The sequence below is a fragment of the Saccopteryx bilineata genome, chromosome 3 (genome assembly GCF_036850765.1).
Source record: "Saccopteryx bilineata isolate mSacBil1 chromosome 3, mSacBil1_pri_phased_curated, whole genome shotgun sequence".
NCBI classification, from domain to species: Eukaryota; Metazoa; Chordata; class Mammalia; order Chiroptera; family Emballonuridae; genus Saccopteryx; species Saccopteryx bilineata.
In genome coordinates, this window is record NC_089492.1 from 287,470,816 (window position 1) to 287,498,330 (window position 27,515).

At 48.3% G+C, this 27,515-nt stretch overlaps 1 protein-coding gene across 1 annotated transcript; it reads right to left on the reverse strand.

Moving 5' to 3' along the window:
• Positions 1 to 807: 807 nt before the first annotated feature.
• CA6 (carbonic anhydrase 6) lies at positions 808 to 26,261 on the reverse strand. The gene is made up of 8 exons (XM_066266583.1): positions 26,183 to 26,261; positions 23,252 to 23,437; positions 14,929 to 15,077; positions 14,160 to 14,252; positions 10,018 to 10,087; positions 6,189 to 6,346; positions 3,461 to 3,584; positions 808 to 1,249 (listed from the first exon to the last, which is right to left on the reverse strand). Exons 1-8 carry the CDS (start codon positions 26,259 to 26,261, stop codon positions 1,137 to 1,139), a joined length of 972 nt encoding a protein of 323 aa, XP_066122680.1. The 3' UTR covers positions 808 to 1,136.
• Between the last annotated feature and the right edge of the window lie 1,254 nt (positions 26,262 to 27,515).

The window sequence follows — 27,515 nt, forward strand, 5'->3', positions numbered from 1 at the left end:
TAAAACTGAAACTGGAACTAATTTTATTTTTTGAAAAGAAGCTTACTCCCAGGGTCAGTGAGCATGAAAAAAACCCTCACTACTCAAAGGGTTGAAGGAAGAGTGTCAGGCAAATGAGTCTGTAAAACTTGTGGGTTTTTTCTTAGTTTGTTCACTTTTAATGTTAAAAATGGCGCTGGGCAGGCACCTGTGTGTGTGTGTGTGTGTGTGCGCGCGCGCGCGCGTGCGCGCGCCGGCGCCCGCGCGCTTGCCCTCAGAGCAGGGCAGCTGATTGCAAATTGTAGATTACCTTCCTGCTTAGGAAGGGCCATTGTTATGCTAATGTTGCTGGAGGAGGGGTTTCACACCAAAACATTTTAAAAAGAGAAGGAGGAGAAGGAAGAAGAAGCCAAGATGGCAGAGTGAGAGCAAAGAGGATACAGAGTGCTGAAGGAAGCTGAGATGGCAGGGTGCTGAAGGAGAAGCCAGTTTGTGCAGAGAGGAGAAGGGAGAAGGTGTGCAGATGGGGAACCAGAGGTAACTGAGACTGGTGGGGCCTTTGATTCTAGGAAAACCCGGATGTGTCAGTAGCTTTGTGAGCTCTGAGTGAAAGGGAAGTGTTTTCCCTCTGTGTGTGTTTTACTTGCCTGCTGGTGTGAAGCTAGAATAAAGGAATGGGCCACCATTTTTTAGCTCCACTGTTTCTTTACCGTCTGTCCGAATCTAATGGGAACCTGCATGTGAATGGCCATGATGGCAGCGGCTACTGACCATACAAAGAGAAAAGAGACATTTTCAGATGATAAATCTCCCAAGTAATTTATTACATCTAAATGCTACAGGGAAGTCCGGGCTGTTTTAGAATGCAGGAAGATCAACATGCATGATTGTGACAGGGGGCTAGCCAGCCCCTAACTTCTCCATTCCAATCGGTTTCCATTGGCCATGTCTCGTTCACATCCCTCCTCATACATTTCAGCTATCTCCCATCCTTTTTATGGATAATGGTTTCCACTGTTTTAGTCAGATATTCAACAGGTGCCTTGCGAGGAGCAGTGCGATCCAGATGAATGGAGGAGTCCTTGGAGCTGGAGCTGGGCAGGGCGTGGGCTGGGGGCGGGCTGCCCCTTCCTGTCCTTGCTCCCGCGGCATGCTCGTTAATTCTGGCTTTTTCTCTTCGCGTTCTCCTGTTCGATATACTCTCTAATGTAATTGAGTTTGCTGTTAATCTTGCCTAGAAAATTCTGGAGCTCAAAGCCCAGATCAGATCCTGTAAAAAAGAAGAGTTACTTAGAAAGAGGTCAAAACCTCGGAGGTCCCCATGAAAACAGAGACCATTGGAGAGCCAGATGCCACGCCCCACTTGTGTGGGGGGGATCAGGGGCGGCGTGTGTGAGTCCCCAGAATGCCCAAGTGCCCATCCGGTTGGCTTCAAGCGTCTTCCTGTGTCTGAATTTAAGCTGCCAGCTGGCAAAACCCAAGGGGTGACACATCAACGGAGGTTCTACTCCTGTACCTTAGTTTCCCGTGTGATGGTACTCAGTCACCATTCCTTACCTCAGAGTCCATAGGTGTTTCCTAATGAACAAGTGACAAGAGGTCTGTGTTTGACCGCTGTCTTGTTTTTGTAACTGATTCTCAGGTTGTTCCTCCCTGATGGGTTGGTTATATTCTAAAACTATAAGCTCTAGAATGATGGGTGACTGCATGCATCACCTGGCCGAGCTTTAATGGACACAGCCGCTGGTACATAGAAGTCTGGGCCTGAGGGCAAGTGCAAGGGGGTGATGCTGAGTTCTCCATTCTCTTATCAGCAAAGGTAGACCCTCACTCAGATCTCTGGGTAAGGGGGAAGAAGCCCTCTTACTATCTACGGGGAGTCACAGTAATAACCCTAAACAGTGAGACTCAGAAGCGCCACAGTGGACCTACGGGCAAACAGCAACATGGAGCATTGTGGTCTTAAGAGGCACCAGGCATCCGGAACATCTGAGCTCCTTCGTGTGGGGAAATTGGAGTGACACCCTACCCCCACCCTCCTGCCATGTAGAAGAAGCATTTGAGAGATGGCATATGGTAAACTGTACAATCTGTGCTGGTGGCAGGAACAGTGTAAAATTTTATTTGGGAAAAACAGGGGAACATAGCAAAATTAGAACAAGGGGACAGAGCGAGTCTAAGCTGCCTGCTAGCAGCTGGACTCGTTTAGGAAATTGTTACACTTTGGGAAAAGGAATCGTTACTGTTAATACGGTATACAGTACAACATGGGGAAATGATCGTTCTAGCTGGTGGTGTTTTTCTCTCTCACAGTGTTGTACTGGAGGAGCAGACTGATGCAAGGAAATATAACAAATGACCCAGGGAGGAAAGATGGGGAGAAAAGCTCAATGGGCCTTTATTTTGTGTGTGTGTGTGGGGGGGATGTATGTAGAGTTTTAAATCTTGAAAAAGACTTATAAAGGTGGGGTATTATTGATTGGAGACCCAATTTCACTGTGTTAGAGGATGTAAAGGTGTCAGGAATGGCAAATAGAAATAGATTATAGGCCCTGACCAGTTGGCTGTGTGGATAGAGCGTCCACCCAGCATATGGACGTCCTGGGTTTAATTCCCCGTCAGAGCACACAGAAGAAATGACCATCTGCTTCTCTCCCCCTCCCACTCTCTCCTCTCTCCCTCTTCCCCTCCCACAGCCAGTGGCTTGGTTGGTCTGAGCATCAGCCTCAGGCACTAAAAATATCTCGGTTGATTCGAGCATTGGCCCCAGGAGGGAGTTGTCAGATGGATCCCGATCAGGGTGCATGTGGGAGTCTGTCTCACTACCTCCCCTCCTCTCATTTAGAAAAAAAGAAACACATTGTAAAAAACAGAGAAGCAGACAAAAAATAAAGATGAAAGAATCGAATATTTATATTCTTACAACCAGAGAAATGAGGTGAGCCAAGAACACAGCTGGAGCCCGACTCAATGAATTAGCGATTCCAGGGGAAATTTGAACACCTATACTTACACCTAGTGCCCTGGTATCAGGACTTGATTCCCAAGAAAAATGTGGTCAATCCTACCTTGTGGGAATACATAGGAGGAGCTGATTTGCAGTTGGGCTACAGAACAAGATAAAGGTGAATGGGAAATAATTTGAGTTGGGTTCAATAACATTAACTTGAGGGTACACTCTTAGGGAAGTGACTGGATATTGCTGACATCTTGCTTCTCCTGTCTTTGGCCAGGAACAGGTAAACCATAAATCATATAGTCACCAACCCTCACTGACTCCTCTGTTCTACTCTCTGGTAGCACTGCCTAGACTGGGAATGTGAGGCATCCCCTTTGCCCTGCCCTCTGTGGATTGGTCCATCAGAGCCTTCTGCTGCTTAGATGATTCTCCTTTCATTTCTTGCCAGAAGAGATAGGTCCACCAGAGAAGGAAGGAAACAGAGTCAACAAATTGCAAACAGTAAATAAGAATTGGTCTTACGGTGTTTAGGATGATACATGAAGTTGGCTTCCACCACTCTGTGGTTCAGGGGCTGGGTAGTGCGGTAGTTATCTTGCATGGTCCTGTTCTGGTAACCCAATAAGGAATTCTCTACCTTCCAAATCTGTAGGCAACATGAAGTAAATTATGGAGAAGAGACACTGGATGATTTTTAAAAGTTTAGTGAGAAATTGAACTAAATCTTGGATTTATGTAACTCTGATCTAGCAATTGTGAGATCTCAAGCCCAGAGGAGGTTATATGTATATGGCAGGCATAGGATAGTCATCCATTTATTCTTCAAAAAATATCTCTTTTAATCTTTTTCTATGAGTATTTGGTCAACAATAGAAAGGAGATAAAGAAGTAAACAGGGACATATCAAGTAGCAAGCTTAATTTTTATTTTTCTGAAAATAGCTGTATTTTGTCTACCTCCTTGAAAGCCATTTTCACTGCATGTATAATTCTAGATCAGTTATTCATTTCTCTTGGTGCCTTGAAAATAAGATTTCACGGCTTTCTGACTTTTACTAATGCTATATCAAATCAACTCTCAGAATAGTAGAACTCTTTTAGTGATAATGTTTTTCCTCTCTGCTGATTTTTTAATTTTTCCTTAGTTTTTGATTTTGTGTGTGTGTGTGTGTGTGTGTGTGTGTGGTTTCACTGTGATGTTTAATGTGGTTTTTTAAAATTTATGTTGACTCACTGAGCTTGCTGAATATATAATTTGGTGTCTTTCAACTCTTCTGAAACTTGGTCAGCAAATATTTCTCAAATTGTAGCTCTTCTCTGTGCTACCTCTCTTCTAGAAATTCAACCAGATATTTGTTACATCTTTCCACTATATTCTGTCTCTTTACTTCTGTTTCATATTTCCATCTCTTTTTCTCTTTGTTCTTCATTTTAGATAACTTCCTCAGCTCTGTCTTCCAGTTTACTAATTCCTTCTAGAACTGTGTCTAAGATGCTATTAAATCCATTCATTGTGTTGTCAATGTAAGTAACTATCTTTCCATGTCTAGAAATTCTATTTGGGGGCTTTATTTTTTCAAGTCTTTTTTCTACTTGGTCACTTTTATACTTTTTGTTCTTTTCTCATATTTAAAACTTTTATTAAATACACTAAATATGTTTATACATATTATGCATTTTTACACATAAAAATTCTTATTTTATATTAATTGTTTGATCATTTCATTATCTGAAATCTTCATAGGTCTGCTTCTCTGTTGACACTCACTCATAGTGTCTTTTTTCCTTGTGTATTTTGGGGTGTTTTTTTTAGCTCATTTCAGGTTACTTTGTAGAAATTCTTTGATACATGGATTTAAGGTGCACTTTTCCAGAGATAATTTACATTTGCTTCTGTTATATTTCAGGGGCGCTTCCAACCTGGTTGGCAACATTTTTGTGTGTGGATATCCCTGAAATATGGGACTTCCCACTTTCTCCTCAAGTAGGGAAAAGTTTAAGCAAAATAAATATTTTTTGCCCTGGCCAGTTGGCTCAGTGGTAGAGCGTCGGCCTGGCGTGCAGGAGTCCTAGGTTCAACTCCTGGTCAGGGCACACAGGAGAAGTGCCCATCTGCTTCTCCACCCCTCCCCCGCTCCTTCCTCTCTGTCTCTCTCTTCCCCTCCCGCAGCCAAGGCTCCATTGGAGCAAAGTTTGCCTGGGCGTTTGAGGATGGCTCCATGGCCTCTGCCTCAGGCGCTAGAATGGCTCTGGTCACAGCAGAGCAGCGCCCCAGATGGGCAGAGCATCGCCCCCTGGTGGGCATGCCGGGTGGATCCCGGTCAGGCGCATGCGGGAGTCTGTCTGCCTCCCTGTTTCCAACTTCAGAAAAATAAAAAATAAATAAAAAACAAAAGAAATATTTATTTTCCTGAGGAAGAATATCAGCCGAAGAAAATGTCAACTTTGCTTTAAAACTTCAGTACCATTGGCCTCTATTTAAGTCAACTAATGTGTTTGTGCCTATTCTATGCTGGGGGACAAAAGATGACTGATACGCTCTTCTCCCCAAGAGGCAACAGGTATTTCAGGATGGTAAAGACCTAAAATGTGCCTGACCTGTGGTGACACAGTGGATAAAGTGTCGACCTGGAACGCTGAGGTTGCCGGTTTGAAACCCTGCTCTTGTCTGATCAAGGCACATATGAGAGTTGATGCTTCCTGTTCCTCCCCCCTTTCCCCTTTCTCTCTCTCTCTCTCTCTCTCTCTCACACACACACACACACACACACACACACACACATACACTCTTACTCTCTCTCTCCTCTCCAAAATGAAAAAAAAAAAAAAAAGACCTAAAATGTGAAGCTCTCCTTCTTGCCTAAAGCCACGGATGAAGTTAGAATGAGGACGTTCCATGAGGGCAGGGATTTTGTATCTCAAGGGCCTAGAATGGCACCTCTGAGAGCAGCACTCAGTAGATATTTGCCTTCACTAAGCAACTCTCCCCCCGCTGACCTAGGTCGGGCTCCTGTACCTCTCGCTCGCTGCACCGGCTCTGGTTCCTTGGATTCCGAGGTGCCTGTTTGCCCACCTCTGCCACAGCACGGGTAAGATCACCGCGGCAGCACAGGTGAGGCATGGCAGCCCTGTCCGAGGAAGACACTGGAGGAGCCCAGGTGCTAGCATTACGTGAGATTTGGGGGAGCACCGTTGCTAACCAAGTCAGCCAGAAGGGGAGGCTTCAGGGGAGCAATGCCACCACGCGTTACCTGTGCCCGGGAGAGCCGGACCGAATCTACCAGCACGAACCACTGGACATTCTCCGTGCACGGGGGTGTGGTGAGCGAGCCGCGGTAGCTGTAGTAGTAGCGGAGGTCCTCGGGCAGCATTGTCCGAATGTCAAGGCCACTCAGCACTGTGCTCTGTTCTGAGAGACGGGACAACAGATGAAGACATGTGAGGGCGGCTGCTGCACCGTAGGACAGCTCGGGCTCAGACCTCACCACCTTCGCATCCCCTGATTTAATTAGAGGAACACAGAAGCTGGTGATTGGGAAACCTTTCCCGGTTCTCGGCTTCCTGGAAGGGGTGAAGGGCAAAGATGCTGGGGAGAGACCCTCTCAGCTGCCTCCTCCTGGCGGAGGGGCCGCGGCTGGGATCCAGTCCTATAAGCCCCTTTGTCATCTGTAACAAGGGAACAATCAGCTTAGGGGGATAAGGTGCTGGCATGGATGATGAGTATAACCCTATCATCGTTGTCACTGTTAGCCCGAGGATGCGCCTTTGAAAAGGTTAATCTCGTTGAAAGAAATTAACTGTGACCCCCAGTGGCTTCCACGTAAGTACCCTCAAAAAAGGAACAAAATCCAGGCCTGACCTGTGGTGGCGCAGTGGGATAAAGTGTCAACCTGGAATACTGAGGTTGCCAGTTCGAAACCCTGGGCTTGCCTGGTCAAGGCACATATGGGAGTTGATGCTTCCTGCTCCTCCCCCTTCTCTCTCTCTCTCTCTCTCTCTCCTCTCTCTCTAAAAAAAATAATAAATTAAAAAAAAAAAGGAACAAAATCCTTGTTTTGGGCTCATGGAGAAGTGGGTGGACAGAGATCAGAAAGGCCAAATCAGATCCAAGCAGGGTCCTGAGCTCTTCCTGCCACGCCCACTGGGAGCCAAGCTAGGGTTAGGGGGGAGGGAGAAGTTGTCTGAAACTCCCACAGCTCCCACACCTGCTTCTAGAGAGTTCCCCTGTTGTTCACGTCAGCCTGAGTTTAGCGTGAGACTATCAAAACAACATGGAGTGGAGGTGAATTTTGCATCACTTTGCCTGAGCACTTTCAGGTATTTTTTTTAATGGCATAGAGCAAGGGTTCCCAAACTACAGCCCATAGGCTGCATGCGGCCCCCTGAGGCCGTTTATCCGGCCCCCACTGCACTTCCGGAAGGGGCACCTCTTTCATTGGTGGTCAGTGAGAGGAGCACATTGACCATCTCATTAGCCAAAGGCAGGCTCATAGTTCCCATTGAAATACTGGTCAGTTTGTTGATTTAAATTTACTTGTTCTTTATTTTAAATATTGTATTTGTTCCCGTTTTGATTTTTTACTTTAAAATAAGATATGTTCAGTGTACATAGGGATTTGTTCATAGTTTTTTTTATAGTCCGGCCCTCCAACGGTCTGAGGGACAGTGAACTGACCCCCTGTGTAAAAAGTTTGGGGACCCCCTGGCATAGAGGATGCAGCTTTGAAGCATACACAAACAGGCTTGTTTATCCAAAGCTGTGAAGTCTAGTAGTACATAATCCCATGACTTAGCAAAAGATTTCTGGTTGTTACCGGAAAGATTTCAAGATATAACTTTCTAAAGGGCTCTGTTGAGTAATTTAGTTTTAAAACTCCAATATTTTTAAGTGAGTCAAGAATTCCAGAGCCATGGTGCAGCCACTGTGGAAAACAATATGGCAGTTCCTTAAAAAATTAAACATAGAATTACTGTATAACCCGTGATCCAATGACCGGTATATACGCAGAAGCATTGAAAGCAGAGAGGTAAATAGGACCGGCTCTTGGTTTGGATGTGGGGAGTAATGAAAAAATAAAAATCAAGAATGACTCCAGGATTTGGGGCTTAAACAATGGAACAGATGATGACGTTCTTTGCTAAGATGAGAAAGTCAGTTTAGAAACAAGCCTGGAAACAGACAGGGGCACAGACTCGTGTTGTGGCTACGCTGAGTTTTAGATCTACATAGCAATACCAAGTAAACAGTTGGATAAAGGAAGCGGAGTTCAGAGAGAGGCCAGTGTTGTGGGCAGTACTGATCAGAAGCAGAATTTATTGAATTGGAGAAAGAAACATGTCAGAGTCAGTCGATAGAAACAGATTATCTGTGGTCAGTGTATTCAAAGAAACTCCTCTGTTTTGCCACAGGCCTGAGGTTTCTCCTGCTGACTTTGTTCATGGTCAGTAAGTCAGACTGACTAGTCTTGCATCCACTTTGCTTTAACTGGCCTGCCAGATCCTGTCACTGAGTGGGGGACCAGGTATAGATATTTGCTGTCCACAGCCTAGAGGTGGCAATGGCAATTCGGGCCATAGGACTGGATGAGGTGGAGAGGAAGGACAGAGTTGGGCACCCTCCAACGTGGGAGCAGGCATCAGAAAAACAGAGCAGAGCTGGGGGTAGGGCCCAAATGAGAGCCATGTGTGATGGATCATTGTTTTAAAGTCAATTAAGAGACGAGGAGAAGATCCTGGCTGGTTGGCTTAGGGTCCGGCCCTAAGAAGTCCTTGGTTCAATCCCCCCTCAGGGAACACATGAGAAGCAACCATTGCTTCTCTCCCCCCCTTCTCTCTCTCTTCCTTTCTCACAGCCAGTGGCTCGGTTGATTTGATCATCAGCCCCAGATGGAGGATGCTGAGTGAATCGGTATGCATGTGAGACTCTGTCTCTCTATCTCCCCTCCTCTCTCACTTTAAAAAAAAGAAAGACGGCCTGGCGCGCGGGGGGCCCGGGTTCGATTCCCGGCCAGGGCACATAGGAGAAGCGCCCATTTGCTTCTCCACCCCCCCCTCCTTCCTCTCTGTCTCTCTCTTCCCCTCCCGCAGCCAAGGCTCCATTGGAGCAAAGATGGCCCGGGCGCTGGGGATGGCTCCTTGGCCTCTGCCCCAGGCGCTAGAGTGGCTCTGGTTGTGGCAGAGCAACGCCCCCTGGTGGGCAGAGCATCGCCCCTGGTGGGCGTGCGGGGTGAATCCCAGTCGGGCGCATGCGGGAGTCTGTCTGACTGTCTCTCCCCATTTCCAGCTTCAGAAAAATACAAAAAGAAAAAGAAAAAGAAAGAGGCCCTGGCTGGTTGGCTCAGTGGTAGAGCGTCAGCCTGGCGTGCAGGAGTCCCGGGTTCAATTACCGGCCAGGGCACACAGGAGAAGCGCCCATCTACTTCTCTACCCCTCCCCCTCTCCTTCCTCTCTGTCTCTCTCTTCTCCTCCCGCAGCCAAGGCTCCACTGGAGCAAAGATGGCCCGGGCGCTGAGGATGGCTCTGTGGCCTCTGCCTCAGGCGCTAGAATGGCTCTGATTGCGGCAGAGCGACACCCCAAATGGGCATAGCATCACCCCCTGGTGGGCATGCTGGGTGGATCCCAGTCAGGCACATGCGGGAGTCTGTCTGACTGCCTCCCCGGTTCCAGCTTTAGAAAAATACCAAAAAAAAGAAAAGAAAGAGGAGGACAAAACTGGCCAGTAGATCTGACAACAGTGATGACCTTGAAGGCTCTGTGGAGTGGTGGGTAAGAAAAGAGAGCAGGGTTGCTAGACAACTCTTCCAAGGGGAGTGGAATATGGTTTGGAAGCTGAGGGAATGGTGGAGTCAAGAGAGACTTTTGTTTGTGTTTTGAGGTGGGAGGTATTGGAGTGGAATTGTGTGCTCAGCGGAATGACTCGATGAAGGGTAAAGAAACAGGGATGCCGGTGAGAGAGGAGAGGGGCCACTGTGGTAGGGCTTATCCGCCACCCTCCCCATCAGCGCCATCCTTTGCTGGACCCCCCTGTCCCCACTTCACACTCATCCCTCTTCCCTCCGGCCGCTGTGGGTGTTCCTTACCTGCATTCCTGACATTTTTCAAGTGAGAAAGGAACTTGTTGTAATATGTGTTTTCAAAGTAGTCGTTGACCTGCAAGAGAAATGCAGAGCAGTAACTTGGTAACCTGCAGCAGGAAGAGACTGTGGCACCCTCTCCACGGAGCCAGCGTTGAGCGCTGGCTGGTTGGGCAGAGTCATGGGAACTGGGAGGAAGGGAGGCAGCTATCCACACACAACCCCCTCCCGTCGCCATTGTGTTGGGGGACAATCTGGTTGTCCTGATTGCCTGGGCTTACCACTCTCTTCCAGGGAGACAAGATCTGAAGCATTTTGGCAACTTTTGGAGACTGGTGATGCCCACAGGGAAAGGCCAAAAGTCACTGCTAAAATATCCCCAGTGACCTTATCAGGACTTAACCACTGCAGTTCAGCCCACTGCCAGGTCACATGTCTTCATTTTCAGTATGAGTGTTGACTTTTTTAAAAAGTCAGAACAGTAGCTTTTGGTGAAAAAGGTCTATTTTCAATGGTTCTTTTCAGTCCAGAGGTTGATCCAATTCTTCTCCCACTTTAAATTCAGATTGCTGGGACTCATGACTGCCATTGCTACTTGTTTTCTAAGTATATCATATTTTTTTTTGTTCCTCTGTTCCACCTTATGTGTTCAACACACGCTTTTAGTGTACTGCTGAACCATGCATGTTTTGTTATCTTCTGAGCGGTTGCCATGGTGATTACCATATACAACTTAACATAGTCAGGTTGATACTAACGTAATTCCAGTAAAATATAGCAACTTTGCTCTGATATAAGCTCTATTTCTTCACCATCTTTTGTCACCTATAATTACATCTACTTATAAACCCAGCAATACAGGGGCATTATTATTGCTTTAAGCCAGTGGTTCTCAAACTTTTTGGAGTTGGGGCGCATTTAAAATCCTACAAATATTTGTAGGTGCACTATATATAAATTTCTGAGAAATACGTTATAATAATTAAGTCAAATATTAAAGAAAAAAATAAAGTCCAAGTGTGCTTTTCTGGCAATTAAACGAAATAAATACAAAATTAAATTTATTCTGACATTAAAAAACATTTTTATGTTACATTTTTTGAGTTATGCTTTTTAGAATTCATAAGAAAGAAGGGTTAAAGAATAAAAAAGACAAAAAAGTTATCTTTATATATATATAGATACATTCTTAGTAAGATTTAGTAAATTCAGCAGGTCCTGGCGTGAATGTGTTGAGTTTTTTCATTCTTGTGTTCATGAGAAACATGAGCCTGATGTGTCCTAGAGATTTCTTCAATATTTGGGCATATATTTGAAAGGCAAACTCACATTTCCTCGTCAATACACTGAAGAATTCCTCTCTTTTTACTCTTAATTGTGTTGAGTGCAGAAAACCCCCACCATACATATCATCTTAACTTTACACCAAACAAAGGATAGAAGAAACTTGCCTCCAGTCTTTCCGGGGATATGGGGGGTAGTGTAAACAATCCAGCACCACAGCTTAACAGCCTTTTGCAACCTAATCAGGCAAGTGAGGTGGGAGGTTGTGCAGACTGTCAGCTTACAGCCAATTCCCCACACCTTTGTCCCCCAAAAATCTAAACTCTAAAACTTCTGTTGGGTTTTTTGGTCCCCAACAGGCACATATTTCTCTGGAATACCATAGGGCACAACTGGAAATCTTCTAGGGTGCACCAGTGCACCCTGGCGCACACTTTGAGAACCACTGCTTTAAGTTATCTTATAGGTTATGTTTTTTGTTTTTTTGAGACAAAAAAAAATAGTACACATAGATGGTCTGTTGAATTTACTCACTGATCCCATTCCTGGCTCTTTTCATTTCTCTCTGTGGATTCACGTTACTGTCTGGTCTCATTTCCTTTCAGCCGGAAGGATTTCCTTTAATATTTCTCATAAGGCAGGTTTGCTAGCAATGATCTTAGTTCTTGTTTACCTGGGCATGCCTCGTTTTTGAAAGGCAGTGTCCTTGGATATAAGCGTCCTGGTTGACAGCCATTCCACTGCCTAAAGATGACTTGTTTCGGTTGAGAAGTCAACCGTGGATTGTACTGTCAGTCTGTATATGTAACAAATTCTGTTTCTCTTGATGCTTCCAGCAGTGTTGGACTTATCTGGGTGTTTATCAGACTTGAGGTTTGTTGAGTTTCTTGGGCTGCTAAATTAATGTTTATTCATCAAATTTTGGAGAATTTTGGCCATTGTTTCTTCAACATTTTTTCTGCCCACTGTCTTTCTCTCTCTCCTTGCCTTCTGGGACTCCCCTTATGAAGGGGTGTGTGATCTTGGCCCCACGAGTCTCTAAGGCTATGTTTCTGTTTTTCTTCAATTGTTTTTTGCCTTGTTCTTCAAGTTGAATAATTTATTTGGTCTATCCTCAAATGCACTGATTCTTTCACTTACTACCCAAATCTGCTTTGAGCCCATGTCGTGAATTTTTTTCATTTTCTTTGTTACACTTTTCAGCTCTAGACTTCCCATTCTGTGTGTTGGTACAGCTTCTCTACTGAGAGTTCCCCTTTTGGATCATTGTCATCATATTTTCCTTTAATTCTTTGAACATAGTTTCTTTCAATCCTGGGAATAGATTTACAATAGTTGTTTAAAACAACGGTCTGCTGAATCACTCTGGGTCCACCCAGAGTCCGTTTCCGCTTTTTTTTCTCCTACAGATGGGTCACATTTTCCTATTTCTTTGCATGTCCAGCTTTTTAATTGAAAACTGGACATTTTAGATCATATATGGTAGCAAATATGAATTCTGATTTTTAAAAATGGTGCTGAGGGTTTTTGCGTGAGGGTCTGTGAGGTAACCTGCCTGGGCCATATCCGCAGGATACCTCCCCAGCAGGATGTAGCAGTTGATGTCTCTGCTCTACTCTTTATTTTTTTCTTAATACAACAGAAAGTTATTCTGTCACGGTTCTGGGGCTAGAAGTCTGAAACCACGGTGCCAACATGGCCATGCCCCCTCCTAAGGCTCCAGGGATGATCCTTCCTTGTTCTTCCAGCTTCTGGTCATCGTCAGCAGTCCTTGGTGCCCCTCCGCTAAAGGCTGCCTCACTCCGGTCTCCGCCTCCGTCGTCACACGGCCTTCTTCCCTCCAGATCCTCGTGTGTCCATCTCTGCTCAGTTCTTAGATACTGTTTTTATTTTTCAGCCTGCGCTCCCAGGGGCGGCCTAGGGTCAGCAGAGCCTTGTGGTCAGTCAGTGCTTTCTGCAGAGGTTATGCCCCAGTGCCTCGAGCCTCTGGGATTTGCACCGGGATGGATCTGGGTGAAGGTTGAGAAACCCATTTGGCGTCCAGCCAGTTCTCAAGTTGGCCTTGCCTTTCACTTCTCACCTCTTGGGAGGTTTATAATAGTTCCTCTGTGGCTCTCTCATTTCCAGGACCTCCGATAAACCTCTGATTGGCAGGCCCCCCGCCACTCATCCCAACTGGGCTGAACCCCAGCCTATCAGAGCTGCAAGTTTTCCATGTTTTCTGTCTTTTCAGTCAAGTTTGCTGTTCTTACTGACAGTACCCCCAACCCCGTACCGTGAGTTTTCCGGGTCCAAGTCTAGTCAGCCCCCATCCCCAGCAGCGAAGCGGCTGGTTTTCCTGTCCAGCTTCCCTGATAAACTACCTCACTGACCCAGGGCGTGGGGATGCTTGCCTTCGGTCCATTTCCAGAGCACGGACATAGTTGTTTGTGACAATTTTATCTAAGTTGTAATACTTGTTGGGGGCAAAGTGGGGATCAGATTCAGTGACTACTACTTGCTCTGGAGCCACAGGGCCCACCCTCCAGACTTCCTTAGAAACGCAGAGCTGTTGCCTTGGCCTGGCAGCTGGCAGGCTGCCCCTCACCCTCGGAGCAGTTGATGTCCAGTCGCCCCTTCTCTGATCCCGGCTCCTTTAAGTCAACGTGAACGTGTGCAAGCCCTAAGTTTCAGAACACAGAAGGCACATGGTGACTCTGAGCAAGGGCCAGGAAAAGGTCGATCTTCCATCGAGTCAGCACGTCCAGGGGTCGTGCGCGCAGGAACAGGAGAGGAGGGGCAGGAAGGAAGTCCCCCCCCCCATATACACTCAGCGCCTAGTGCGGACACCCGTCTGGAACTCCGCACGCGCAGTGTCGGCCTACCTCCACGAGGGCTGCGAGCACAGCCAGTCCGTCCGGCATGCCCTTGGCTACATCGAAGCTGCCGTATTTAGAATTGTAGTGAACAACGTGAATCTAGGGGGACAAACAAAGGTGAGTCAGTCCACACAGATGTTGAATGCTTAGGATTTTCAGGGAAGGAGGAAAATAAACGTTCTCCACCCGGGGCCTCAGACTGTCCCACACAAACAACTGCGACCTCCACCTCCATCTTGGCGATAGATCCATCAAGACCAGAAAGTTCTCCAAGAACGGGAAGAACATGAGTTGGGGCCTGGGAATATGGCAATTCAAGGTCATTTTTCTGACCCCACCTCCCTCCAGGTAGATAGATAAGCTGTCAGAGTCCAGAAGGATCGTGTGAGAGCCCTGGGTTCTCCTGAGGTCTCCATGGAGTGGACATGAGCCCCTTGCCCCAGGAGGCCACCACTGGTCATCCTAACAGCAGATCTGGGCAAGAAAGGAACCCAGAAAATCTAACACATAGACGTCCAACTAGAAGTAGAGAGGGCTCGCCCCTCTGTGTGGGCCGTAAAATCCTTCGTGCCTCGCTATGACTTCTGTGAGGGCGGGAACCCCACCTGAAGCCCTGGCACAGCTCCATGATCAATGCATCATTGTGAATGAATGAAAAGTAAACTCGACCTCTGGGTGACATGAATGTCACCACTGCACAAAGTCCTTGTGGCTGTTATAATGAGAAGAGGGACTGGGGTATGAGGGAAAGCAGACACAGCCAGGGTCCTCCTACCTCTATTGCATATCTGATCCCGTCGATGGTGTGCTCGGAGCCACTGATCTTGTAGGGCGTGCCACCCCAGTGAAAGTGCATCTCCACAGCGATGTACTCCGTGCCGTTGGTGGCCGTCATGCGCATGGTGGGGGGCAGGTAGATCTTCACTGGAAGAGCAGAGAAGGGGTGGCGAGTGGCTTAGGCAGGTGTGGATGGGTTGGGTCTCCTGATGAGACAACCTCCCCAGCCACCTGCCCAGTCCTAAGGCAAGACAGTACTACAGACTGGCTTAGAAGGCCGTGAGCAGGATCACCCATGGGAGGCGGTGACTGGCACACAGGGCAGGATGGGGATCAGGCACAGAGTAAGTGGGGCTGGGCAGGCATCTCTTCCAGGACACACACCTTCCCACCCAGACACAGAGGGTCAGGGGCAGGACCCCAAAGTGGCAGGGCTAGATTCTTGGCCCTAGGGAAGGAAGAGGCCCTGAAATAATGGCCAATGGGGGCCCTGGGCCAGGTACCATATTCCCCCATGCATTAGATGCTCCCATTTATAAGATGCCCCTTAACTTGGGGACCCAAAATTTGAACAAAATGCATTACATAAAGTTACTGAACTCAAGTTTTATTCATCATAAAATTCATACAACTCCTCATCCGCGTGTAAAAGCAGGAAATGCAAGTAAAAAATCTAAAACCACTGTGTACAACCACTGTGTAAGACGCACCCGGTTTTTAGACCCCAAATTTTTTGAAAGAAGGTTCATCTTATACATGGGGAGATATGGTAGCTCAGTTGGTTAGAGCATCATCTGGATACACCAAGGTTGCAGGTTTCATCCCCAGTCAGGGCACATACAAAAATCAACCAATGAATGCGTAAATCAGTGAAACAAAAAAAAAATGGATGGCTTTTCCTCTCTCTCTAAAATCAATTATTTATTTTTTAAGTGAGAAGAAGAAAGGCAGAGAGATAGACTCCTGCATGTACTCCAACTGGGATCCAGCAAGCCTCCTAATGGGTGATGCTCTGCCCATCTAGGGAATTGCTCGGCAACCAAGCTATTTTAGTGCCTGAGGTGAGGCCATAGAGCCATCTTCAGTGCCTGGGCCAACTTGTTCCAACAGAGCCATGGCTGCAGGAGGGGGAGAGAGAGATAGAAAGGAGAGGGTGAGGGGTGGAGAAGCAGATGGTCACTTCTCCTGTGTGCCCTGGCTGGGAATCGAACCCAGGACTTCCACACGCTGGCTGACTGCCACTGAGCCGACTGGCCAGGGCTAACATCAATTTTTTTTTTTAAGTTTCTAAAAAAAAGATATCTACACATATATGTATGTATGTATGTATGTATGTATGTATGGCCAATGGGTGTAGAAACCAGAATTTCACTCTCCACCTCTGGCCATTTTGGAACTTGCCTGTGGTGTTAGAATAGGAAGCAGGGTCTCTTGGACTATTTTGATTACTTTTACTACCCATTGAGCACTGTTTGTGAGGCCAAGTTAAGGTCATTATCTTTTCCCAGTTGTGGTTAAAATCCTCCTCCCAGAGAACTTTCTAGAAATAGTCCGACTAAGAGCCAGCTCCCCTCCACTAAGGCAGCAGCCCTGCAGGGCTTCAACACTCCTGTTTTATGGACAAGGAAACCAACCTGGAGGGAGGTGGAAAGACACTCAGAGTCATCCATCAGGGCAGAGCTGGGCCAGACCTGGGCCTGGACAAGTGTCACCATTACAGATGTCAACTTGTCTTCAGAAGACAGGAGACCAAATTCTGCAGTGAGTCAGGAAACACGCAGACCCTGGGCTTGGCCTTCAATCTGCCTGTGCTTATCCACGGGTGAGTTCCGGAGTTAGGCTCTTGCCAAGGGAAAATGACCTCTCTTCCCGCTTCCTCCTGCCTTGTGCCCTGCACACTTCCTGTCACAGGGTCACTCCGGTCACCCCAGCTGCACTTCTTCGTTTCGCTGGCTCAGGCCTTCGAGAAATCTCGATCTTTTGAAATGAACCAGGCGAAAGGAAGAATGGAGAGTGACACCAGAGAGTGACTAAGAAAAATGTCTGTGAGGATATAATTTAGGACTTGGAAAGAGACAGGCAGAGTCCGTCATGTTCACAAGGTCTTTAAAGCCATCAGAGATGGTTATAAACAAGTGAGTCTTCTAAAACAGCAATTGTTGGGTATTTGGTCCCTGTCCGATGCCCCTTCCTCCCTTCCAAGTTGTCTAAAGCATCGGGGAGCTGTGATTCAATTCACAATGTAATTTGCTGTAATGCAGAAATCAAATCCGGCCTCCAAGATTTTCACATGCCCTTGGACAGAATAGGTGCTTTGTATTCAGTGCTTAAAATGTAGCTGGCCTCAAAATCAATGCTCACATGGAAAAAAATGGAAAAGCCTTTATAGGGAGATAAGCAGATTCAGCTGTGCCAAGAGATTGACGAGCTGAGGACCGGCTGAAAGCTTCTTTTCTTTTTAGCAAGACAGACGGGAAGGGAGAGAGATGAGAAGCATCAACTTGTAGTTGTGTCACTTTAGTTGTTCATTGATTCAGGCCATAGCTTTCTAAGTGGACAGACAGCCAGCCTCACACGAGCAGTAACAGAGAACCTGTGACAATCTAATTTCCTGCAGACAGAATGTCTCAATTCTCAAGTTTGAGCGACAGGATCGCAGAGGCCCGATTGGAAAATGACAGTGATGCTGAGCTTGTCACTGCTTTTGAAAAGGTGAGGCCAAATCTCTGTTCCCCAAAAGTCAGCTTGCTGAGCCTTCCAGATCCTAAACATTGATTTAACTGCCAGAACCAGTTGCTCCCCCTTGTTTGTAACTAAATTAACCAGATTCTTATCAGACTAGAAAGCCCAATGTGAGCAGAACATTTTCTGTGCTCAGGAAACATCAGCAAAGTGTCAAGCTTACAAAAGTCAAAGACTAAGGAACTGTCCCTGGTTAGAGGAGACGAAGGAGATGTGGCAGAAACGTGCAATGTGGAGTAGATCTTGGACCAGAAAAAGAACAGGGAAGGGATGAAATTCAAATGAGGTCTGTAGAGTAGTTAATCGTGTTTTATTAGTGCGGTGTGGTTATAGGATGTATAGGTTTCATCTTAGAGGAGGTAGGACAAGGGGGTGTGGGAACTCTCTCTACTATTTTTGCAATTTTTCTAGTCTAAAAGTATTTCAAAATAAGTTAAAAAAATAAATAAAAGACAAAACCAGGCCCTGGCCAGGTAGCTCCGTTGGTTAAAGCATCATCCCGACATGCTGAAGTTTCAGGTTCGATCCCCAGTCAGGGCAAATACAAGAATCAACCAATGAATGCATGAATAAGTGAAACAAAAATTCAGTGTTTCTCTCTCTCTCCCTTTCTCTCTAAAAATCAACAAATAAAAAAAAAATTTTAATAAATAAATAAACAATGTAAAGACAAAACCAGCCTTGCCCCTGCAGAGCTTTGAAAGATCCAAACCTGCTCAGAACCTGCATGACCTCTGGGCACTCGTGGGTTTCTGCCCCTCCTTGCACAAGTCTTTTCCCCTCCAATGTATCCCATCTCCGCCAGGTGCTGGGACAGGGAGGGAGTGAGGGGATGGTCCCTCCTCTCAAGGAGCCTCACAAATGGAAGGGTCAATAGCACCTCGCACGAGAGCAGTGTTGTTTTCCCATTGAACACTAAAAACCCAGTACGCTGAGCCTTTTAAGTTTTCCTGGAGCCTGTAAATGTGGATTTGGAGAAATTAAAAATACATATTAATCAGGCCCTGGCCGGTTGGCTCAGTGGTAGAGCGTCGGCCTGGCGTGCGGAAGTCCCGGGTTAGATTCCTGGCCAGGGCACACAGGAGAGGCGCCCATCTGCTTCTCCATCCCTCCCCCTCTCCTTCCTCTCTGTCTCTCTCTTCCCCTCCCGCAGCTGAGGCTCCATTGGAGCAAAAGATGGCCCGGGCGCTGGGGATGGCTCCTTGGCCTCTGCCCCAGGTGCTAGAGTGGCTCTGGTGGCGACAGAGCAACGCCCCAGATGGACAGAGCATCGCCCCCTGGTGGGCGTGCCAGGTGGATCCCAGTCGGGCGCATGCGGGAGTCTGTCTGACTGCCTCCCCATTTCCAGCTTCAGAAAAATACAAAAAAAAACACAAAAACATATTAATCAGTACTGCTCCACCAGCTGTTACTAGTCTACAACAAAATAGAGAAATGGAGAATAAAGTTAAGAAATTTTGTAGCAACTTGTCTCAACATCCAAGTGGATTTTTAACTTCTTTTCATTGAAATGTAATTTACTCCTATTTAATAACAAAAATGGGGCACATAAAAATATAACTGTAAAGTAGAATTTGAAATGAAGAACAATACCATTTACATTAGCAAAGATTAAATATTTCTGTAGAAATCTAACAAACTATGTACAAGAGGTATATGAGGAAAACTACAGAACTCTGATGAAAGAAATCAAAGAACTAAATCAATGGAGGGATATTACATGTCCTTGACTAAGAAGATGCAATATTGCCAAGACATCATTTCTTTTCAACTTGATTGATAGAATCAATGAAATCCCAATAAAAATCCCAACAAGAAATTTTGTGGTTATTAATAGACTGATCCTAAAAGTTCCATGAAGAGGCGAAGGACCCAAAATAGCCATTTCAATATTGAATGAGAAGAACAAAGTCAGAGAACTGACACCACCTGCCTTCAAGACCTACTATAAAGCTACAGTAATCAAGACAGTGTGGCATTGGTGAGAGAACAAATAGATCAATGGGACAGAACAAGAACTCAGAAATAGACCCACATCTTTATAGTCAACAGATCTTTGGCAAAGGAGCAAAGGCAACACAATGGAGCAACAGTTTCTTCAACAAATGGTCCTGGAACACTGAACATCTACACTGCAAAAAATATATATATTCATCAAAATTAACTCAAAATGAGTCACGGGCCTAAATGTAACGTGCAAAACTATAAAATTCCTAGAAGATAACATTGGAGAAAACCTAGATGACCTTGGATATAGTGAAGACTTTTTAAATACCACACCGAAGATACGGTGAATGAAAGGAATCATTGATGAAGCTGGACTACATTAAAATGTAAAACTTCTTTTCTGCGAAAGACAGTATCAAGAGAATGAGAAGACCAAGCCACAGACTGGGAGGATATATTTGCAAACTACACATCTGATAAAGGATTGTCACCCAGAATATACAATGAGCTCTTAAAACTCAACAACAGTAAAAAAATGAACAACCTGATTAGGAAATGGGTCAGAGACCGACCTTGACAGACACCTCACCGAGGAAGATATACGATGGCAAACAAGCCTATGACAGGATGCTCCATCATATGCCATAGGGAAATGCAAAGTAGCACAACAATGAGGTACCAGTGCACACCAATTAGAATGGCCAAAATCCAGAACACGGACAAGAAACAGCAAGTGCCGGTGAGGACGTGGAGCAGCAGGAATCACTCGATGCTGGCAGGAATGCAACGTGGTGCAGCCGCTTTGGAAGATAGTTTGGCAGTTTCCTACGAAACTCTTACCATATGGTCCAGCAATCGCATTCCTTGGCTTTTTACCCAATGGAGTTGAAAACTTACATACATCCACACAAATATCTGCACGTGAGTGGGAATAGCAACTATATTCATAATTGTCAACACATGGAAGCAACCAAGATGGCCTTCAGTAGGGGGATGGATAAATAAGCATTCAGACAATGGAATACTATTTAATGCTAAAAAAGACAGGGGCAATCAAGCCATGAAAAGGGACAGAGGAACCTTATACGCACCTTACTAAGTGAATGGAGCCAGTTCGAAAAGGCTACCTGCTATGTGACTCCAACTACTATATGGCATTCTGGAAAAGGCCAAACTATGGAGACGATACAACGGTGAGTGGTTGTCAGGGGTGGGGGCGGAAGGAGACAGGACCTGCCCAAGTGCAGGGAATGAGGCAGACAGAGAAAGTAGTCTGTGCGATGTTGTAGCGATGACTACATGTCATTCTGTGTCTGTCCAGCCCAGTGCCTGTGAACACCAGGAGTGAACCTAAGGTGAACAATGGATTGGGGGTGATTATGGCATGTCAATGTAGGTTCATCTTTTTAAAAAGTACTATTTTGGCCCTGGCCAGATGGCTCAGTGGTAGAACGTCGGCCTGGCATGCAGGAGTCTCGGGTTCAATTCCCGGCCAGGGCACACAGGAGAAGCGCCCATCAGCTTCTCCACCCCTCCCTCTCTCCTTCCTCTCTGTCTCTCTCTTCCCCTCCCGCAGCCAAGGCTCCATTGGAGCAAAGTTGGCCCGGGCACTGAGGATGGCTCTGTGGTCTCTGCCTCAGGTGCTAGAATGGCTCTGGTTGTAACAGAGCAACACCCCGGATGGGCAGAGCATTGCCCCCTGGTGGGCATGCCAGGTGAATCCTGGTTGGGCTGTCTGCCTCCCTGTTTCCAACTTCAGAAAAATACAAAAAAAAAAAAAAATTATTTTGGTGAGTAGTGCTCAGAACGGAGAAGCTGTACACATAGGGCGGGGGGGGGGGAGGCATGAGGCGAGTATTTGAGAGGCTGCTAGACTTTCTGCTCGGTTTTGCTGTGAATCTAAAACTGCTCTAAAAAATAGTCTATGAGGCCCTGGCCAGTCGGCTCAGCGGTAGAGCGTCGGCCTGGCGTGCGGGGGACCCAGGTTCAATTCCCGGCCAGGGCACATAGGAGAGGCGTCCATTTGCTTCTCCACCCCCACCCCCTCCTTCCTCTCTGTCTCTCTCTTCCCCTCCCGCAGCCAAGGCTCCATTGGAGCAAAGATGGCCCGGGCGCTGGGGATGGCTCCTTGGCCTCTGCCCCAAGCGCTAGAGTGGCTCTGGTCGCAGCAGAGCCACGCCCCGGAGGGGCAGAGCATCGCCCCCTGGTGGGCAGAGCGGCGCCCCTGGTGGGCATGCCGGGTGGATCCCAGTCGGGCGCATGCAGGAGTCTGTCTGACTGTCTCTCCCCGTTTCCAGCTTCAGAGAAATACAAAAAAAAAAAAAAAAAATAGTCTATGAGCCCTGGCCGGTTGGCTCAGCGGTAGAGCGTCGGCCTGGCGTGCGGGGAACCCGGGTTCGATTCCCAGCCAGGGCACATAGGAGAAGCGCCCATTTGCTTCTCCACCCCCCCTCCTTCCTCTCTGTCTCTCTCTTCCCCTCCCACAGCCAAGGCTCCATTGGAGCAAAGATGGCCCGGGTGCTGGGGATGGCTCCTTGGCCTCTGCCCCAGGCGCTAGAGTGGCTCTGGTCACGGCAGAGCCACGCCCCGGAGGGACAAAGCATCGCCCCCTGGTGGGCAGAGCTTCGCCCCTGGTGGGCATGCCGGATGGATCCCGGTCCGGCGCATGCAGGAGTCTGTCTGACTGTCTCTCCCCGTTTCCAGCTTCAGAAAAATACAAAAATAAAAAATAGTCTATGAAAAAAATATGTAAGTAGCTACATAAATACATGTATTTATGTCTTAGGTTCCAAAATATTAAAAGAACCCTGCAAAATCAAAAGTGATCAATGTTTATTTACATCATATCAACTTTATTGTTAAACTTAGTATTCATCAAAATTTCATTAGATTTGAGAATTAGTAGATTAGGGTTTCCTTTTCCCCCTTTAGTAGAATTCCTGAATGTGCGTGGAGCTTGCTGAGAGCGCAGAGCCACTTGTAAAGCAGAGCCAAATAATCTCAAGAGCTAAATTATAAAAAAATCTTTCAGAACACATTGAAGACCTGTGAATAACGAGAGCTACGAGTGTATTCTGTGTGACGTGCTGTAGGGGTGGGAGTGGGGGGAGCCCCAGGTGGGGGGATGGGGGCACCCCCCAGGGACACCCCCTCCCCCAAGGGACAGGCTTCTGGCCTCCAGAAGGTTCTGCAAACGGAAAGCCTGGGTTTTACAGCTGTCCGGTCCAGGCTTCCTGGGTGAGGTAATCAAAACCCAGGCTTCCCTGTCCACCCTGCGTCCCCTTTCTAGGAGGGGACAGAGCCTAATTGCACCTCTGGGAAATACGGGCCTGCCTGTTGGCTCTCTGAGCTAATCAGATTCCACTGAGAAAATGCAGGGAATCTGCGGGGTACAGACCCCAAAGCACACAGGTGCCACCGTCGCCTGATTTCACCTCTGGTGGTAGTGGTTGGGGGGGGTCGGAGTGAGCTCAGGGAAGGCTGAGACTGAAGGAGCCCTGGGGGACTGAGTCTAAGGACAGGCTGCCCAGCTCTGGAAGCCCCAACTCGTTTCGGGGCCTCCAGCTCCCAGGCAGCACTCTGGGTCCCCTGCTGACCACCCAGTGGTCAGGAGCCTGTCGCCCTCTCCTTACCTGTGTGGCCGTTGTTGGTCATGGAGAACTCGCCATCCTGGCTCTCTGAGCCGTAGCCGGTCAGGTTCAGAGCCTTCAGGGAGGGGTTGTACCTCACCTTCTTCCTCTGCAGGTCAATGGGCGACTGTCTCTTCCCGCCGCAGCTGGGGTACTCCTTGGGCCAGCGTGCCTCAGCCAGCTCACCCTCTGAGACGGGAGAGAGCCAAGGGCATCCCAGCTCGAGGTGATGCCAGACATGGCCCTCCCTGGGGCACCTCACTTAGAGAGTCTGCAACTCACAGCAGGGCCCGCCCAGTGGGGGGGGGGGGGCTTCTAGGGGCCTCCCAGGCAGGATGCCAGGGTCAAGGCCAGAGGTCTGTCTTCTAGAAAGCAGACGGAGGGTCTCAGAAGGAGACCACAGGGGCATCTAAATCCACTCCGTGGGCCCTGGTGTCTGGAGCTTGGGTGCTGACGCCCAGCTTTGCAGTTGCAGCCACCTGCCCGAGAACTTGATTCAGTGTCTTGAAAGCAACAAACTTGACTACAAAGTAGCAGCTTGCCCTTTGAACCATCCTCCTCCAATAACAGGGGGCCCCTTGGGCTCCATACCACTGTGCTGCTTCCTGGGGCCTTTTCCTCATTTCTCGATGATATTTTCCTTCCCGGCCCCCAACATGCCACAGCCTGCCCCCACCCCAATGGCAGGGCGTCCCCCACCTGTTCCATCGCTCCAGCCCCTTTCAGTTGGTCCCCAGTACTGAGAAGACCACCAGGGGGCCTACACCTTTGGATTTGGGGCAAGAAAAGAAGCGCCAGGTTCAAAGATGAGCAAATCATTAGTTAAAAAAGAAAAAAATCAAGGTAAAGAAGCGTATCTCTTATTAACCATTGTGGAAAGAGTGTTGGCCTCTAAACCACTGTGGGCCCTTGTCTCACCCACATGCAGTTGGGAATCCAAGCTCTCCTGCCCCCTGAGGTGTGGTGGCGTGGTCAGGACACGGCTTGTTTTAAGGAAGACATTTGTACTGGGGCCTCTTACAGCTGCTTGGTTTGGCAATAGAAAAGTCCATTCTGCCCTTCTCTATTTAATATGCAAACCAGTTTTTGTTTTTGTTTTTATAAGAGGTTTATTTAGGAAGTCACAGAGGCAGAAGAAATGTATGGGCTTTAGGAAACAAGTTACAGAGGCAAAAGAAGGGGGAGCTTAGGAGAAAGAGAGACGCATGCTCAGGGAGGGGGAGGGGAGGGGGCAGAGACAGGCGTGCAGGACAGGCGTGCCTGTGTTCCAGGGAGGGAGAGCCAACCAGTTTTTAAATAATTCCTTCCTAGAGGCAGATGCCAGGATCAAGGCCAAAGATCTTGAACACAACTCAAGATCAAAAGTCTTTCGCCCGCGCCCCTGCCAGCTTTGAGGGGGTGCGGGGGGGGGATGTCAAGTGTTCCCGAAGGCTCCTTGCAGTCACTGCCCCCAAGTCTCCAAGGGTGTTGGCTGGCTTTCCGGAAGGCCCACAGTGTGAGGCTGGGCCGAGCAGGGAGGCCGAGACCTGCCACGTGGGAACGCTCTCTCTTCCTTCTGCTCCTGCCAGCAGTGGGCCGCTGGCCACGCGTGGGTGTCCTCTGCTCCAGAGCTGAGCAGTGGCCAGAGCTGGCCGTCCTGCCCCCTGAGGCTCCATGTCCTCAGTCTCCCTGCCACATCCCTAATTCTGTTGCCTTTGACTTAGGACATCCATCCACCCTGAGTGTTGCTTCCCCCTGTGTCTTGGCAGCAGACTGTGCAGAGAGCTCCACACTGTGATTGCTCCTGGCTCCTGCGTCAGCCAGCGGGCACAAGTGTCCCCTTGGGTCCCATCCCTTGGGGCAGCTCAGAAAAGGTGGGCGGAAGGGAGGCAGGAGCCTGCTGCACTGCCACACGGAAGGAGCGTTTTGTGTCCTCACCCCACAGACGAGGTCTTCCTATCTTTGGCTCATACAGGAGCTAAATGCCAGGGGCTTCAATTTTATATTTAAAAGTTGGGTTTTGGCCCTGGCTGGTTAGCTCAGTGGTAGAGCGTCGACCCAGCATGTGTAAGTTCCCGGTTTGATTCCCAACCAGGGCACATAGAAGAAACACCCATCTGCTTCTCCACCCCTCCTCCTCTCCTTTCTGTCTATCTCTCTCTTCCCCTCCTGTAGCCAAGGCTCCATTGGAGCAAAGTTGGCCCAGGCACTGAGGATGGCTCCATGGCCTCTGCCTCAGGCACTGGAATGGCTCCAGTTGCAACGGAGTAATGGCCCAGATGGGCAGAGCATCACCCCCAGTCGGGCACATGTGGGAGTCTGTCTCTCTGCTTCTTCGCTCCTCATTTCAGAAAAAATACAAAAAATAAAAATAAAAGTTGGGTTTCAGTGAAGTATAGATTCCGGTGTCAGCAGGGTCATGGCAACCCTGTGAGGGCAGCCTGTAGGTCTCCTAAAGGTCACCAGGGTCCTAGCCGGTCGTGACCTTGTGGGCAAACCACACGCTATGAAATTGCCAAGAAGGCTCTCGCAGACCCCACACACCCTCTGGGAGACTGCAGGGAGCCCTTTCTAACCATTTTATTTTCCACTAAAAGATCGAGAAAGAACTTTGCAACCCTGAAGCAGTGAGCGAGCTCCCAAACCAGCACAGTGGGCAGAAAAGGTTTTAAAGCAAAAAATGCTGCGAGTCGGGGTTCTGCAAAGGGGAGAGTCAGCTCCTCATTTCCTCAATCGAAGTTTGAGTTCAGTGTGTCCTCCACACACCTGGGACATGCGGCTGGTGATGGGAGACCCCAGCGTTGGAACCACACATGATCGTGCATGGTCAGCCTCACACCCCCTGCAGTGCCCGGCTTCACTGACTGATCGATCAAGGTCCTCAGAAGTTGGTGGTGCGCTCTTCCTCACGTGAGGGTCACTAGAGACTGTGTAGCCCCTGGGGTGGGAACTTACCTGAGTACGACCACCTGGGCCCATCCTCAGCCAGGGCTCCCAGGAGGAGCGGGGACAGCAGTATCACCAGAGTCCTCATGGTGCTGCAAGGCAGGTCTGCAAGCAGGGCCAATTCAGGGAATCTCTTCTTTTAAAGGCTCAGAGACAAAGTCAGTCACAATTTCCCAAGTCTGGCTGGTTGATCCACCTCTCCTGCACCCACTGAAACAATAACACCTCCCAATGGTCCTCGTGACTCGGTTCCCATGGTGAGGCCGTGTGCACGTGCCGATTCCCGTCGGCATCACCACCGCGTCCACTTGGCCCATGGGTTCGGCTGTCCCATGTCCTAACTTATGAAAACCCACTTAAAGGGCCACACAGAGCCACCTTTGTGGACAGGTGACACCGGGGAGGGAAAAGGCCCAAGGCAGAGAGAAGGACAGGAGTTTCCTGGGATAGTGACACTTCCTACACCTTTGTTCCTGGTGAGCAGTGCTCTGGGGCCTGGCAAAGGACATCACCAGGACCTGGAAACCCTTGCCAGATCCCTCTTGGTGTTTCCTGTCTCGGCAATTGTCACCACTGCAGACTGTGGCTGCCCTCAGCCGGGTCCCTCAGGAAAGGGGCTGCCCTTGCATGTGGGTGTGGGATGGAGACTCCTCACTGGAGGCAGTCATGTTTTTATCCCCACTCTGAACTCCATGACTGACCTTGACGCCCAGCATGGTCTACGTCCCAAGGCATGCCTCTGGGCCATTGGGCTGGTGTGGGCACCCCTGTGTCCCCATGGGATGCCCTTGTTCCAACAGCAGTGGTGAGCTCCATCGCACTCAAACCAATCAAACATGTCACATTAATTGGTGGCCTAATCCTCCGGCATTCACTTGGGTAAACAGCCCTTGAACTTAGCTCAGGGAGAAACATTTGAGTTGATGCCTGCTGACAGGCTAGCATTTCGCATGCCCTTCAGAGAGGGCACCGGCAAAGGGTAGCGGTGTTCCTGTACGGTGCCTGCAGCCCTGGCCGGATATGAAGGACCATCCTGTTTGGCACAGAGCTAAGCCCCCAGCCTCATTTGCCTCCTGACCGACTTGCCCCTGGGGCCCTAGAGATGCCTGAAGGGCAACGTGGCCACGTGAATTCGTGGCGAAGGGCAGGGATTCCGAAGCCAAACTGATAGTCTTCTGATCCCTGCTCTCCTGATTACAAGCTGTGTAATTTCTGCTGAGTTACTCAACCACTCTGTGCCTCCGTTTCCCCACTACCTTTGCGAGGATTTGGTGGTATACTTCCCTCCTGAGGATTAACAACAAACTTGTGGGTCATACTCAGAGCAATGGCTGGCGTGTGG